This window comes from Pundamilia nyererei, unplaced genomic scaffold (genome assembly GCF_000239375.1).
Source record: "Pundamilia nyererei isolate P.nyererei 1_Seehausen unplaced genomic scaffold, PunNye1.0 scaffold00098, whole genome shotgun sequence".
Classification (NCBI taxonomy): Eukaryota; Metazoa; Chordata; class Actinopteri; order Cichliformes; family Cichlidae; genus Pundamilia; species Pundamilia nyererei.
The window spans coordinates 1,138,964-1,153,904 of NW_005187499.1; the positions used below are offsets into that span (position 1 = coordinate 1,138,964).

A 14,941-nucleotide genomic window follows, 5' to 3' on the forward strand; every position below is an offset into this window, starting at 1 on the left:
TTTTTCTAATGTACATTATAAAGATATTTAACTACTTTCGTGTGAACTTCAGCTTTCAACAGTTCTGCACTTTCAGCTTACAGGTGAATGATTCAGTGTATTGCAGTTAAATTTAACAAGTATTTAACAAATATTCCCAAATATTTAAGCAATTACAGGATTTCAGCTAACAAAAATAAAAATAATAATTCATGTATCAGCATCCATCCATGCCTTTTCTTCTGCCGGGTCGCGGGGGCAGCAGCCCAAGCAGAGAAGCCCAGACCTCCCTCTCCCCAGCCACCTCCTCCAGCTTATCCGGGGGAACACCAAGGCATTCCCAGGCCAGCTGAGAGATATAATCTCTCCAGCGTGTCCTGGTTCTGCCCCGGTGGGACATGCCCGGAAAACCTCACCCAGGAGGCACCCAGGGGGCATCCTTGTCAGATGCCCGAACCACCTCAACTGGTTCCTTTCAATGTGGAGGAGCAGCGGCTCTATTCTGAGCCCCTCCCGAATGGTTGAACTTCTCACCCTATCTCTAAGAGAGAGGCCAGCCACCCTTCGGAGGAAGCCCATTTCCGCCACTTGTATCCGCGATCTTGTTCTTTCGGTCACTACCCACAGCTCTTGACCATAGGTGAGGGTAGGGGCGTAGATCAACCGGTAAATTGAAAGCTTCGCTTTTACAACATAAAAGCACCATAGCTTAAATAATTGTCTAAAATTGTAGACGATAACTGATTTTTGTGGATGCTTCTACCTCTGGCTGTGAGTACTTCTACAAACACTCAAACCTACAGCTTATGTGAAATTATACCAGAAATCAAAAGAGCACTCCAAGCATTGAACAGAGACCTTCAGACAACATAGGAAATGTTGAAACTGAGAATTTTAATACACTTTAAAAAATACACTTTGATTTTGAATTTAATGACCACAAAACTTACTCTAAAAAAGAAGAAAAAAATAAAAACTTGGTGTAATATATCACAACTATTTTACTATTTATGTATTCAGCTAACTGTTTATATTAATCAGTAACATAACTGGGAATAAAAAAAGACCATCCAAGAGAATCATTCAGTAAGACAGGGGTTTGCAACATTATGAGTGTACATTTGTTCAACAATCTCAGATATGTGTTATTTTTCTAATAAAAAAACTGCAAAGAATTTAGTAATTTCATCATCTATGATAAATAATATTTCTGTATGCAAGGGACAGAGCTAAGAAGCATGCACATTATAGGGACAACAGTACTGGGCAATCTACACATTACACCTGCAGGAGCTGTGGTCATATTATTAGGGCCTTTGGGCACATTGAAAACGGACACACCTCAGTAGTGGACATGGTTTCTTTGACTCTGGCTTCTTCTGAAAAGCACAATCTGAAACACACTTCATTGCTGCATTCACACACACACAGTTCAAAACTCTACCATGGAAAGAAAAAAATCGCATGCCTGCAATTCACTCAGAGCCCAAACGCATTTAAGATGGACTGAGGCGAAATCATTCACACTACATCCTGTGGGTAAAGAACACAGGAAGACCGCGACCATCTGCTTTTTTCTTTTAAATCAAGGTGTAGTGTAAATACAGCATTCATGATAGTGTGGGGCTCACGTGGAATGGATAATATTCACATCTTTAAGAATCAATAATGCTGACTTATGTATGTAGTTTTTAGAATCATATGCACTATATGGACAAAAGTACTGTGCCACCTACACATTACACCCACAGGAGCTGCTCAGCCGTGGGAACCCATGCTGTGAAGCTGCTGGCACATCGCTTTTGTGCTGATGTTAAAGGCAGAGGAGGTTTAGAGCAGCAGCCGAGCATTTGGTTTTATGCACTTTATGCCTCAGCACGTAGTGTATTAAAAAGTTACAGACTTACGGAGACCCTGCTGTGTATCTTAATGTGGTCTGCAACATCTTTGCTGAGTCACTGCGCTTCCTAAACATTTCCACTTTATGTAAGAGGGAAGAACTTTGCAATGAAGACATCCTGTTACAGTACCACACTCAAACTCAGTGAGCTCTTTAAAGCAACTCATTCCTTCACAAATGTTTATAAAGTGTGTGATTTTAGACACCTGTGATCATGAGACTGAGACTGTATGTTTTCATCCAGACTACCTCAATTTCAGGGCTGGCTTAATATTTATTAACTGAATTGGTGGATAGGTACACTCTACACATTTAAACATTTTCCAATTGGGATTTATTTCTCTCTCTACTCAAACAAGTAAGTTCTTTAAAGTGCTGTCCGTGATATAATTCTTGTTAATGAAGGCCTCATGCCAAAGCCCGTTGGTCAAGTGACAATATCTGTTCTTTCTGCTAAAAGTGTTGCAGGAAATGCGACCTCTTTAGACCCTTGTGCTTATCCGTGTGCCTTGGAAGCAGGTGAAGTTTTCCCAGAAACCTTCATTTTATTGTTTATTTCAGCAACAGAATAATGTGACAGGAAATAGTTTTAAGGGCTGCTTTTCTGTCATCTTTCATAAGTTTGCCATACGTCTCAAAAATGGTTGTTTTACCTCACAATAATGTCTTCACCTGGCATGGGAGAGGACTGAGTTGTGTAACAGAAACATCATGTATTGAATTAGTCTTCTACTGGTCTTGTTTGCAGTGTGAATCAATGCAACCAAAGCTGCATGGCTGACCACAAAAGTCTGTACTGCTGTATTAAGAATGTAGGGAGATCTCTCACCGATCGCTGCTGTCTCTGAGACCTTGACTGCAGACTCTTGGCTACGATTATGGCCGACGTGTGTTTGTTTTTGAGTGTAACCCAATGGACATGAACCGCTAGTGCATATGTGTGTGTGCGTGTGTGTCTGTGACCAGTGAACTGGTTGAGCTTGTATTGAAGGTACTTTGTAGTAGACACACCCAAGGCTAAAATTTTAAGCTTAATACAACTGGACATATATAGCCACAGCACTATAGATCGGTCACAGCAGCCAGTAAAAGACAAACAATGTTCATACATCCAGTCAGTGTTTCACCAGTAAAAGTGGGAAGAGCAGCTACAGCTGTCGTCACAGCAACCAGTTAGATACTGTCAGACATCAGCCATTTAAAGTGAGTTATGAGCACTAAATGTGCCATTTCTCCTTTCCATATCCACAGTCTTTTCCTTAAGTGGCACCACAACTGGAATGGCCTCGCACACCATCTGTTCCGAAGGAACTGGTTTATAAAACATATTGTCGAAGGATGCAAAAGTGTTGCTAGGTAATGCAAAAGTAGTGTTCATGTTTTTCACCTCAAGTAGCTCCATAAAATCAAAACAGACCTCAAAGCAGACAGCAGCCCAGCTTTTGTGGAATTGGGCTTGTTACACTCTGCTTGTGCTGGAATTGAAATCCCCTCCTGAAATGAGCTCTGTTTTTTTTATGTATGAAGACCATCTACTGCTATTTATTTCTCTGTGATGCTGCCGGTGTTGTTCCAAAAAAGTGATTTCAGAAGTTCCTATGTGTTTTTAATGTCTAGTATCTTCACTTGTATTTTCAAATAGATTGCAGTGAACAGGATTTACAAAGAGCTTATATATAAGCAAAGAAATGACCTGTTTTAGAAGTCTCTTTGTGACCTTACATTATTGTAACCACATTATACTCATTGTAGTTCCTTAAAATATTTTTTAATCTTATGTTATATTTGTTATAACTTTTCATGCCCAGGTTTCGCTTGAAAATTACTTTTTTTTAAAGCTGATTGGAATTTCTACCTTGTGATAATATTCCTTTGGGTATAAAATTACTTGATATCATTAATGAGAGATATGTTTGGAATATTTTTGCCAGATCATAGGCCAACAAGTCATTTATACAGCTTAATTACCACAACTAGTTTTCGGCAAATACTGGAAATCATTTTTTGGCACTTGTTGTGTGAAAAAGAAAAAGAAAAGAAAAAAGATTGTCTGTATTTAAACGGTTTTAAATTACGTGTTGACCTATAATCTGTGAAACACACATCAAACATATCTCCCGTGAATGATATCAAGCCGTTTTAGGCCAAAGAGAGAGCAAAGCGACTTTTATATACCCATTATTTATGAACACAAAACTCTGATTGATTAAAAATGTTTTTTTCAAGAGAGGTGGGGCCAGCAGTAAAATTGCAACAAATATAACATAATAGTTACATAAAGATATTTTAAGTGGTCAAAAAGAGCTGGATTGATTATAATGTAGCAGCAGGTACGTAAAGATACTTGCAAAACAGGTCATTTGCTTGTTTTATATATCCTTTTATAACTCCTCCTTAAATCTCGATGATCCCAGACTATTTATCAATATTGGCAAAAATATAGCAAAAATATTATACATTAAAAAAAATTGAAACACCGGAAATCACTTTTTGGCAACACCCTCATTTCTCTGTACAAGCGTTCAGCGGCAGCGCCTTTTTTTCCCCATCCACGAGATGTCTCTCTGCCTCCCCCTGGCGGCCGCTCCGCCTCACAGACACAGAAACTGCTAACAGTTGTCAAAACTGAATGATATTTTTTCTACGGGAGCAGCTCAAACCCTGGTGTCTGACACACACACAGTTATTGAAAAGAACTTAACAAGCTTTTTGAAAGCATTAGAGGGGCACACCACCCCGTACTCATCACTCCCTTCACCTCCAACCCAAGATCACTCTGCAGTCACTCAAGGGCGCACTCCCACTCCCACACACACACAGACTGAGAGAGAGAGAGATACATGCAGGTATTAACTGGAGGTGGAGAGAGGAGCGTACAAACTGCTGTCCGCTGGAACTCTTCTCAGAGGACATGCGGGGATGCGTTTCGGTGCCGGTGGCTGTCCATCCTCATCTCCTTCACATAGAAAGTCGCCTCCTATGCCGAGCGGAGACGCAGGTATAGAGTCTTCTTCCACCTGGCAGCCTGCTTCTTCCCATCCCGGCGCTCCACGCGCCGCACCTCTCATTTCTAGCGAGCGGAAGGAGGAAGGCAGGGAGGAGGTGGAGGGGGAGGGGGGAGGTTTTACTCGGCGGAGAAGGGGAAAATAACATCACGTTAAATGAGTCGCGCGTGCCTTTTGGGTGCCGTGCGTTAAAGCCGTGGTTAATGTGATGCCGGGTCTGCAAGCAGCACAGATGACTTGAGCCTCGTTCTGCAAAGAGAAGACTCACCGATAACCATGGCTGACCAGGTAAGGGGACGCAGATGTTCCACTACAGCCTCGTGCGCTCTGCACAATAGCCAGCCACACACTCCAGGTACGCTGCTACAACACCGCCTACGTTTTTTTTCTGCAGCACACTTTGGTTTCTCACAGCTACACTTTCTATGTGCAGGAATCCTTTTTTTTTTCACTTTTATTAGATACTTGTTTTATTATTATTATTATTTAGGCTCTTAATTTCTTTCACTATCACGCGAACTTTGACTGCTCATTGGTGACTTAAAGACTGAATATTAATGAACCAGATTTTCTCACCCGGTCTAAACCCCACTTGCTGTTAGGCGTTTCGGCGTTTGCTGTGACAGGATATCTGTGTGTTCTGTAAACCGTCGGCAAGTGTTACACTTCTTAAACGCCTTCGATCCGTTCATATAGTGGAGCACTTAATCCCACAGGTTACTCCATAGATGCTGAGCACAATTATGGATCAGCTGTACAGTAAACACGGCTCGTAAGACTCGAAAGTAAAAAAGACTAACTGGGCTGGAAAGAAACAGCAGTGTCTGTGTGATTGGGCTGCGAGGAAGAGAGAATAAAAACATAGCCTGTAGTATTAATTTTGTATTATGCACTGCTGTTTGCCCCAGTTTCTAGACAGCCTGGCGAGAGAGAGATTAACCCCTGACACGCTGGCGCGATCCGTGGTCACGGTCTCTGCGTAGGAAAGCTCCTCTGAGCGTTGCAGACAATAAAGGCGTGCTTAATTAATTGATTAGATCCTTTGGCTGCTACCTGAGCGACAGGCTCTGAGTGATGTGTCTGCGTGTGCATGAGAGAGCTACATACTCAAGTGTCACAATCAGCCACACCTTGACTGCATTTTGTTGTAAAAACACTATACAATATTAACAACGCTGCAATTACCCTATAGTGCACTTCAAAGGACTGCACTGTTACACTCTGTGCTCTATTTTACACCAGGAAAAGCGTCATGTTAGCAGTCAGAGGATCCTATCTTGAGGCTTGCTGTCCAAACTGTTACATTTCATCCAAGACAGAGGTCTGAATCAGTGTCAGGTCTACAGCCTCCTTACTAGCAAAAACATAATTTTACATTATACCAGTCATACCACACAGTGGTTAATTAAGTCAACGAGCTGTGCAACAGCTTTCTTTCATTTTCTTGTCAGCATTGCTTTGTGACAACAGCAGACAGACTGAATACACATTTTTGAAATTACACTTTCTTTCTTAAAATATCTCAGTTTCATCAGTAGTAGGTGGACTTCTTAAAAAAAGACATCTCCATGCAACACTATACAAAAACACTACAAATGGTATGTACAGAGTAACTAACAATGCAGTACTGTCACAATAGTCCTGTGAATGTCACAATAGTGATGGTATCACATTCACAGGACAACAGTTCTCTGATACATCGTGATATCTGTGGAACCAAATAGAAACTGGGTTTCTTCCATTAACTTTCATTATTCATTTAAAAAACCATTAAATATTAAGTTTGGTGTGTGTGCTGTATGCTATAGTGTACTATTGTATACTAAACTACACTACAGTATAGAGTATTACTATTACTTCTCTTACTATAGTATTCTATGCTATACTATGTGCTACATTATACTATACTATATTAAAATAAACTATAGTATAATTACTATACTATTCTATACTATATGTTACAATATACCTAACCTTTCTGCTATACCTTTTTAGTTTGCTACATTATAGCAACCTACCCAAATCTAATTCAACACGCAAGTTTATGACTTGTAGCTCGTGTCCTGTGACGTGCTCAGCTCAGTAACACAACAGTAGCTGTAAACTGCATTGTAATGTATTCGAGTGTGCTCCTATTATTGTGTCAGTCCCCTTTAATTAAGTGCCAGTACTGTACTTGGCTGTGCCACAGACAGACACAGAGCCACCAATGCTAGGTGCTGCTGTGGAGCTAGATTAATTGCTGTATTAATATTAATGCAGGTCTTCTGTGGTTGACCTGCTGTGGCTGCAAAACACACACTCCCACACACACACATGCACTATTGTGCTCGTGCAGAAACACTCACAGCTTTCTCAGCAAAGCCATTGTTCTATACAAAACCACTGGAAGCCTCCAATTATAGATTTCCATTTTTAAAAGACTAAGAATAAAGATGCAGACTATATGTTTTTGACCTGTTTGCATGTGAATTCCCGCTGTGCACACACTCACCGTGCAGCATATAGCCACCTGAGTGCACTTATTACGCACAGCTGCAGTCTCTTTTTGTCTATCCTTGCCAAATGTTTCCGTGTTACATGCACGCTTCTTGTTGTTCTCTGGTCTCCACCTCATTCTCTGCATCCTTATCAACCTGCTGTCACTTTTCTGTCAGCAGCTCTTACTGCCCTCATATCACCACTCCCCACCTCAACATCACCCTCCTCCTCTCTTAATTTTCCCTTTGACATGCTCTGTGTCTTCATCAGCATCTTTCTCTCACACTGCCATTCATCTGTCTCACCTCTGCTGTTATCACCTCCTTCTCCTTTTATTTTTTACACACATACGCACACAGTGGAAGTACCCTCCCCCTCCCACATTCTCCTGCGATAACATGGACAAGAATAGGCAGCGTTACAGGTAGATCAGCTGTCTGCTTTGAACTTTAAAAATCTGGGAATGCACTCGTGCCAGCAACACCTCCCGCAATGCCCAGTGACAGTCTTTCTTATTTTGTCTCTATTTCACTCTAGTACAGTATGTTTCTAACGACGGCACCCCCGCTTCGACGAGGGAGCACACCCCTGCCTGTCAAGCACCAGCTGCGAAGGGAAGAGGCCGTATCCGAGGACTGTGATTGGATCCCGGGCTTGGAGGAGCCTACCACGTTGCCTATCAGTGACACAGCGGTGCCTCGGGATGAGTCCTTCAGCCAATCGGCTGCTGCCCAGTCATCTTACCACAGCCATGGCGGGGCACTGAGGATAGTGCTATTGGGACAGAATGGCGTGGGCAAGTCGTCGCTGGCCTTATCTCTGGCCGGGCAGTCAGACAGATCCCTCTCTATAGACTCTGAGACACAAGCATGTGGTAATGACCTGGACAGAGATTGATGGAATGTCTTCATACATGCATGTTCACCTATATTCATAGTTTGTTTCCACTTAGTTTTTAACTAGGTTTAACCAAGGTTTAACTTTAGAAAACAGTAAAGCACGCTCATCCAACCACAAAATTCACCCAACCACTCTTTGAGCACTTTTGTTTTGCCATATCATGACTACCTAAATCATGTAGTGTCCAAATGTCTAAAAAAGACTGGTGTACATCAGTAGCGCTTATGCATGAAGGCTATACCTTTTTAGTTTACATTAAGTATAAAACCAAAGAGTAAAACTATGTTTAGGTTTACAATTCTGATCCTGAATTTCTCACCTCCAAGAGAGGTTTACAGGTTTCCCTTTTTTCCTGTTCTTTTTGCTCAGCTCAGCAAATGCTTTTATATTTAGCATGCAGACATTGTGCAGATTGGTAGGTGGGACCAAGGGATTCTGCACTAATCCGTACCAGCTGTTTCCACCTATTTTGTTTTTCAGTCTAAGCTAGGATAACCAGCTACTAGCTGTAGCTTTAAATATAATAAAGAGACATGTAAAAGGTCTCAGTGACCTCAGCCAGGCAAATGGGATATTCTGGTTTATTGGTCTTCGTGTCATTGGGTATATTTCTACTTAAGGTATACACGTCTACCATTAAAGCTCATTAAAACTGTCCCGACCCTCTTTCCCCCTCTATCAGTCAGCAGGTCTATCTGTGGCAAAGATCAGTTTAACACCGGGATAATCAGCTCTTGTCTCGGCCAATCGATAAGTCACTGTCATTAAGAGACGAACGCTCTCCATCATGCATAAAGCTGACGTATCCTTGACATCATCATGTGGTATTCATTGCTGCCAACATTGTACATTTGGATTTATGCATCATACAGGGAGAGAAACAAAAACCCCTCTCAGACAAGGAGCCTTTACATGTTTCCCCAATGCCACTCTTATCATGCTGGGGAATTTAAGTGGTGCACTAAACCGTTCAATTATTCACACATTAAAATTGCAAAGTGTGGAAAGAAAAAAAAAAGACACAACACCTATTTAATTAGCACTTTTTTAGTAGTTTTGAACAGATGCTCAGAACCATAGCATCTGTGAGTGGAGTAACACCTTACCAGCCAATACGCAAAGTAATTACTTTCCAAAGACAGCATTGATTTACACTGGGAGATTTGTTGTCCCTAAGAGCAGAAATCTCATTGATCCCGGTGAGTTTTCCACAGTTATTGTGTATTTTAAAGAAGAAGTGTTTGTGCTAATGGTGTAATGATAGGAAGCTTCAGTTTGAATTTACGATATTTAATGGGCACGTACAGTAGCTCCATCTGGCTGCTTTTGTGTATCAAAAAGAATCATTGGATTTTCAAAGTGCTTTGATTTTGCAGCTGTTGCCGGTAACAATTAAAACACGTACAATTAGAAAGAGGGGATCCGTGAGTTTCATGTGGTTGCTGGAAGGTAGCGTACCAACGGCAGCCGCCGCAGTGATTCCAGACGTGCCTGTATTTTAAATGTATCATAAGATTCAATGTCCATTACTCAAAAAAATTGCCTTTTGAGATCAGATGATGGAAAATTAAGCATGCGATTCAAAATAGTGACACATGATGTGTTATTTCTCTATATCAGGGGTGTCGAACTCCAGGCCTCAAGGGCCGGTGTCCTGCTAGTTTTAGATATCACCCTGGGTCAACACACCTGAATCAAATGATTAGTTCATTACCAGGCATCTGGAGAACTTCAAGACATGTTGAGGAGGTAATTTAGCCTTTAAATCAGCTGTTTTGGATCAAGGACACATCTAAAACCTGCAGGACACCGGCCCTCAAGGCCTGGAGTTCGACACTTGTGCTCTATATGGACTCAATCTTCACTGTCTCATATACGCTGCTGCTGTGAATATTCAAAGATGTCTATTAATCTGCAACTGAAAACATTTCATTCCCAAAATAATAAATCTCGTTTCAAGTAGCATTTGGTAAAAATTGACCTTGACTTATAGGAAATGGGGAAAATCTACCTTTTTGACGAGCTGTTTGAAAAGATTTCCTTCTTCGGTAAGAGTAAAGAGGCTTGGACCGAGAGTCGCCGATAAGGCAGAGCAGTTAGACTGGGCTTTAACATATAGGCTTAAAACATTTGTTTCATGGGATTCCTTGACAGTTAAGAAAATGCGGAATATCACCATCATCATTTAAACTGGAGCAAAATAGCATTAAAACATCTGCATTATACCGCCTTCATAAACACATCATTTAGCTCCAAAGCCCGGTCTTTAAATGCTTTGCTGTAATCTTCACAGATAATGATGTAAGAACTCTCGAGTAGGTCAAGGACAGTTTTTAAGACTTAAACTGGTTCATCAGTGTCTTGAGGCAGAATATGCAGACAATCTACTTAAGTGGTGAATATTGTGATTCATTCTTTTTATCGCCACAATTCCTGTTATGATTTTCTTTTACAACCTGTCAGATCCCCCTATTTATTCTTAACATGAGCTGCATTGTCCTTTCTTATGTGTGACGAGGGCGTTTTGTTTGCAGGTGAGGGCTACGAGTATACGGTGACAGTGGACGACGAGGACAGCAAAGTCATCATTTTTGACAACTGGAAACAGGTGAGTGACTGATAGCTTCGTCCTCTCTCCGTCTTCTTTTTTACACATTTAAACCAGTTCTGTGTCCCTTCTCACTCAATGCCCTCTTTCTCTTCCCACTCTTTATAATCTTTGCCTGTACTGAAGAACAGGGAAAGCCATTTGTCTGATTTCACGTGTAAAGAGGTGTAAAGAGAGTGCATTCCTACTTTTGCTTTTACACCTACTTGTGCGTTTGCGTGTGTGTCCTCCACTGTAGAGGGAATCCTGGAGAAGCGTTCGCTGTACTTGATCTCTTTGAAGTTCTCTCTCTCAAAAGTGGGAATCACTCAGTAGTTAACAACATATGTTTCGATTCAAATCTGCTGAAAAAAGACGACTTCTTCGCAGGCTAAAATTGCTCCTGCTATGCATCATCGGTCTTTACAGTTGAACAGTGCGCGCAAGTTAATGTGACCTGGTGGTGGTGATTGTCATAGCAGGAGAAACTTGAGCACCAGCAGCCAGCTTGTCAAAAAAAAAGATCCTTTTGACACAGAGCGTATTATGCAAAACCAAAAGGCGTGCAGTTATTAATGGCTGTTAATAATGTGATGGAACAGTAGAGCCCTCTAATTAGTATGTAGGGTAGATCATCCTATTCCAGATGTCCACTGGGCTTTCTCTTTTCTTAAGGTTGAATTAGTCACATTTAACTCAGGAGCATCCACAGCAGGGGTGCTCACTTCTTCACTTTTCCTGGTCCCCCTTTCTCACCTCCAGTGTTGTTGCCTTGCAGTCGTTGTGTTTGAATACCCTCATCTGTTCTTTCGGTGGCTTTTTTTCGTGCTTGCTCGCCTCATTCTGCTGGTTAAATCTTGCTGAGAGTTAATTATATTTGTTATTATGTGCGTGTTTATACAAGGCAGGGCATTAAGGCTGAAGCAACAGAAGCAGTACAGCGGGGAGCTTGGAAAGACTCCAGGGCCGTCTGCACTTGGTGGGGCGAGGGGCAGCAACCCTGTTCAGCATCGCGTTTATGCTAGTGTTTTGTTTTGTTTTGTTTTGCAGTAATGCCACTAGATACAATATATATGCACATAGTGTCTAAAGGCAGAGTGTCCCACATACAAACAATCAGGTGCAGAAACAGATGTCATCCAGATGTCTAACGCGTGGCCGGGCATTGAACTAGCACAACATTAACCGCCGGGCACTCTCCATCCCAAGAGGCCAGGCTTCTGGTCTTGTAGTGAGCCGCAAGTGTTCTCCATGGGGCAACCCATCCTATACCCAAGTTACCATAGCAACATGCACAGACACACACACACATACGCACTCAAATGTGGCTGAATTAATCACTCACTCGCTCACGCATGAAATGATGCTGGAATAGTCAGCATCCAACCCTGCTGGCTTTGGGGCTTCATCCGTTCTCTGGCCTGGCCCCATCCTCTTCCTTTCCCAGCAATGCAAACTGCCAAAAAAATGTGAAAAGGTGGCATTTACACCCATAGATTGCTCCTTCAAGTACTTCTCGGTTTGACTCACAACTGATTGGTACATGGACGTCAAGTCGGAGCTACAATTTTCCCCGAACTGCAGGGAGCGTTGCACAACAAATCACAGGTAGAGCGCACCGTAAGGGCAAAAGAACCTGTAAATATGTACAGACTGTACCCGCGTGCGTGAATGCACACTCTGCATCGGCCTGGTCAAATGTGTAAAACAACACCAGCAAACACAGCCACAGAAGGCTGAGAGTCTGCTTGGCCAGACACTGGGACGTTGTGAGTGTTGATGACGTTATAGGGATAGGATGGTTTAAATAAGTCACGATGTGCCAGAAATAGAAACACTGGCACACTTGGCGTTGACCTAGCCAGCCTATGTTGTCCTCCACTCTAAGCCTGAGATTGGTCATTGATTTAAGCTTTAAACAGCCAGTAGGGTCTCTGTGTCAAAGACCAAGTGGGCACCTTTTCCCTAAGTGAGTCCGTTTGTTGTTTCTAGAAGTTTCCATTGTTATTTGATAGCTTAAAATCTTTATATTTATTGTAAGCAACCAAAACGTGCAGCCTCAGGCCTGGAAGAATGTAGGGCAATGATGCACAGTATGCGTGTTTATCAGCATGGAGTGAGGAGAATTTGCTGCTGCACCTAAGGGTAGGATCGTTTATTATGTTAAAGCAAGTCAGGATGCAATTTGGAAGAAGATAATAGCTGCTTGACCACATTTCTTATCTCAATTAGGAAGGAAGAAAAACACAGTTCAACCAGCCAATTCTTGGAGCAGAGACAGACTTCAGTGTTGAATTCTGTCCAGAGAAGCAACTCCCTGGACATTTTTCCCTTTCCTGTTTTGCTGTTGTTTAGTCTTAAGAGAGTCATTCTGCACTATTTACGGTTCCCCATTTCTTGCCCAAATCCATATAAGCTATTATACCTAAGCAGTTCTGTTTGTTTTAGTCTCCGGTGGGATACTCATCTTGTGCAGATAAGTGTGTAAACAAAAATAAAGGTTGAAGTCACAGTTTTGTGTACTATATTTAAGAGATCAATGTCAACTAGAGAAATTGATTTACTGTATATAAGATTTATACTGTTGGTCACAAGTAGATGAACACGACATCAACAAAAAGCATGTTGTTTAGCATTAGCGCTCCGCTAACCCTGCTGCTAACTCTGCTAGCTGCTTCAGCTATCCATTAGCCTGTTTGTTGTTTCTAGTCACTGTACCTAGTAAACACCAGCATAATTTGACATCAGTAGCTATCTAGCATGGTAGCTAATGTAGGGTGACCACATTTTGATTTCCAAAAAAAGAGGACACTTAGCTAAATCATGAAGAACTTGCTTAAAGAAACATATTTAACATATTTAAACGATGCCTTCTCTGTGCGGTTAATTAATTGTGAAAAAAATATGTCATATAGGCTTTTACAAGTCAACAAGTGCAAAAAAATAACTTAAAAACCTCTGGAATTAAATAATGGTACAGAAATAATGCTTAATCTGCATAAAAAAAAATTACCAGTATGAGGGCTGGACTGGGACAAAAAATTGACCAGGGTATTTTGACTGGAGACCGGCCCACCAGGTATTATAGGAAAAACCATAAAGCCAAAAAAACTTTGGTTGTAAGATTCAGATAATTATTTTTTTTTAAATTGAGACATTTTAAATGAGAATAAGAAAGAAAGGTATTTCTTTGTGCCCCCTTTTCCCTGTTAATGCCCAACCTGGCCCCCTGGCAAAACTTTGCTAGACCCGCCCCTGCACAGTTACCAGCTGTCAGCTACATAGAAAAGGATCCTGGTGTTATTTGTCTCTCAGAAACAGTTCATAACTTCCCTTCAACTCATATATGCCACCTTAAAGGTAACCCTGTTTCTCCATCACCTGTTTAGCTCTGATGATTCAGTAAGGACATTTCCTGGTTTCATCTTCATGTTTCCCTCTCACCACATATCCAAACCGATATCATATCACTATCAGTAACATCATAGCACCCGCCCACCTGTATAGAAACTCCATCATGCTAGCTAGTACGCAGTATGCGTTATTGTAACTGACTGTAAAAAGTTAGCACAATGAAAATAAACTACACCTAAACTTGGTTTATATCTGACCCAGATAGACTGCAGGTCATAACTTCACCTGAAGTTCAGTTCACCTGACACTCGGACCGGCGGCCACCTCGGGTCTCTCCTCCTCCTGCCTCCCCTTTCCCTCATCCACCTGCTAGCCTCTGTGGAAGCTCTGCCATAGACACCACCAATAACTGAGTTATTTTTACACACCGGCCAGCATCTGGCCAATCCACCACCTTTGATTGTTTATACCGTTACAAAACAACAACAACAAAACCATCGGCTGTAAAAACGAAAAATCTCCATCGGCCCACCAGGCAAATGCCCGGTATGCCCGATGGCCAGTCCAGCTATGGTCAGTACGAGGGAAATTTCTTTTGCAGTTCGTCTGAAAAGATGCACTTGCGCTTTGGGATCGTTTGAACATCATTAGGCGCGTTGCTGCGCGCTGTCAGTCCTGTCCTTGAGTGCAGAACAAGCGCTCACAAAGCAGCAGTTCGGGGATGACGTCACACAC

At 41.8% G+C, this 14,941-nt stretch overlaps 1 protein-coding gene across 3 annotated transcripts in view; it reads left to right on the plus strand.

Moving 5' to 3' along the window:
• Positions 1 to 4,538: 4,538 nt before the first annotated feature.
• Positions 4,539 to 14,941, plus strand: part of rem2 (RAS (RAD and GEM)-like GTP binding 2) — a 39,694-nt gene continuing 29,291 nt past the window's right edge. The window contains exons 1-3 of one of the 3 annotated variants that reach the window (XM_005740238.1): positions 4,539 to 5,172; positions 7,908 to 8,239; positions 10,800 to 10,873. In XM_005740238.1, the coding sequence (XP_005740295.1) occupies positions 7,909 to 8,239; positions 10,800 to 10,873 (405 nt within the window). In that variant the 5' untranslated portion in view covers positions 4,539 to 5,172; position 7,908. Of the gene's footprint in view, positions 5,173 to 7,724; positions 7,790 to 7,902; positions 8,240 to 10,799; positions 10,874 to 14,941 lie in introns of those variants that run through there. The other 2 variants (XM_005740236.2, XM_005740237.1) reach the window with 2 other exon arrangements.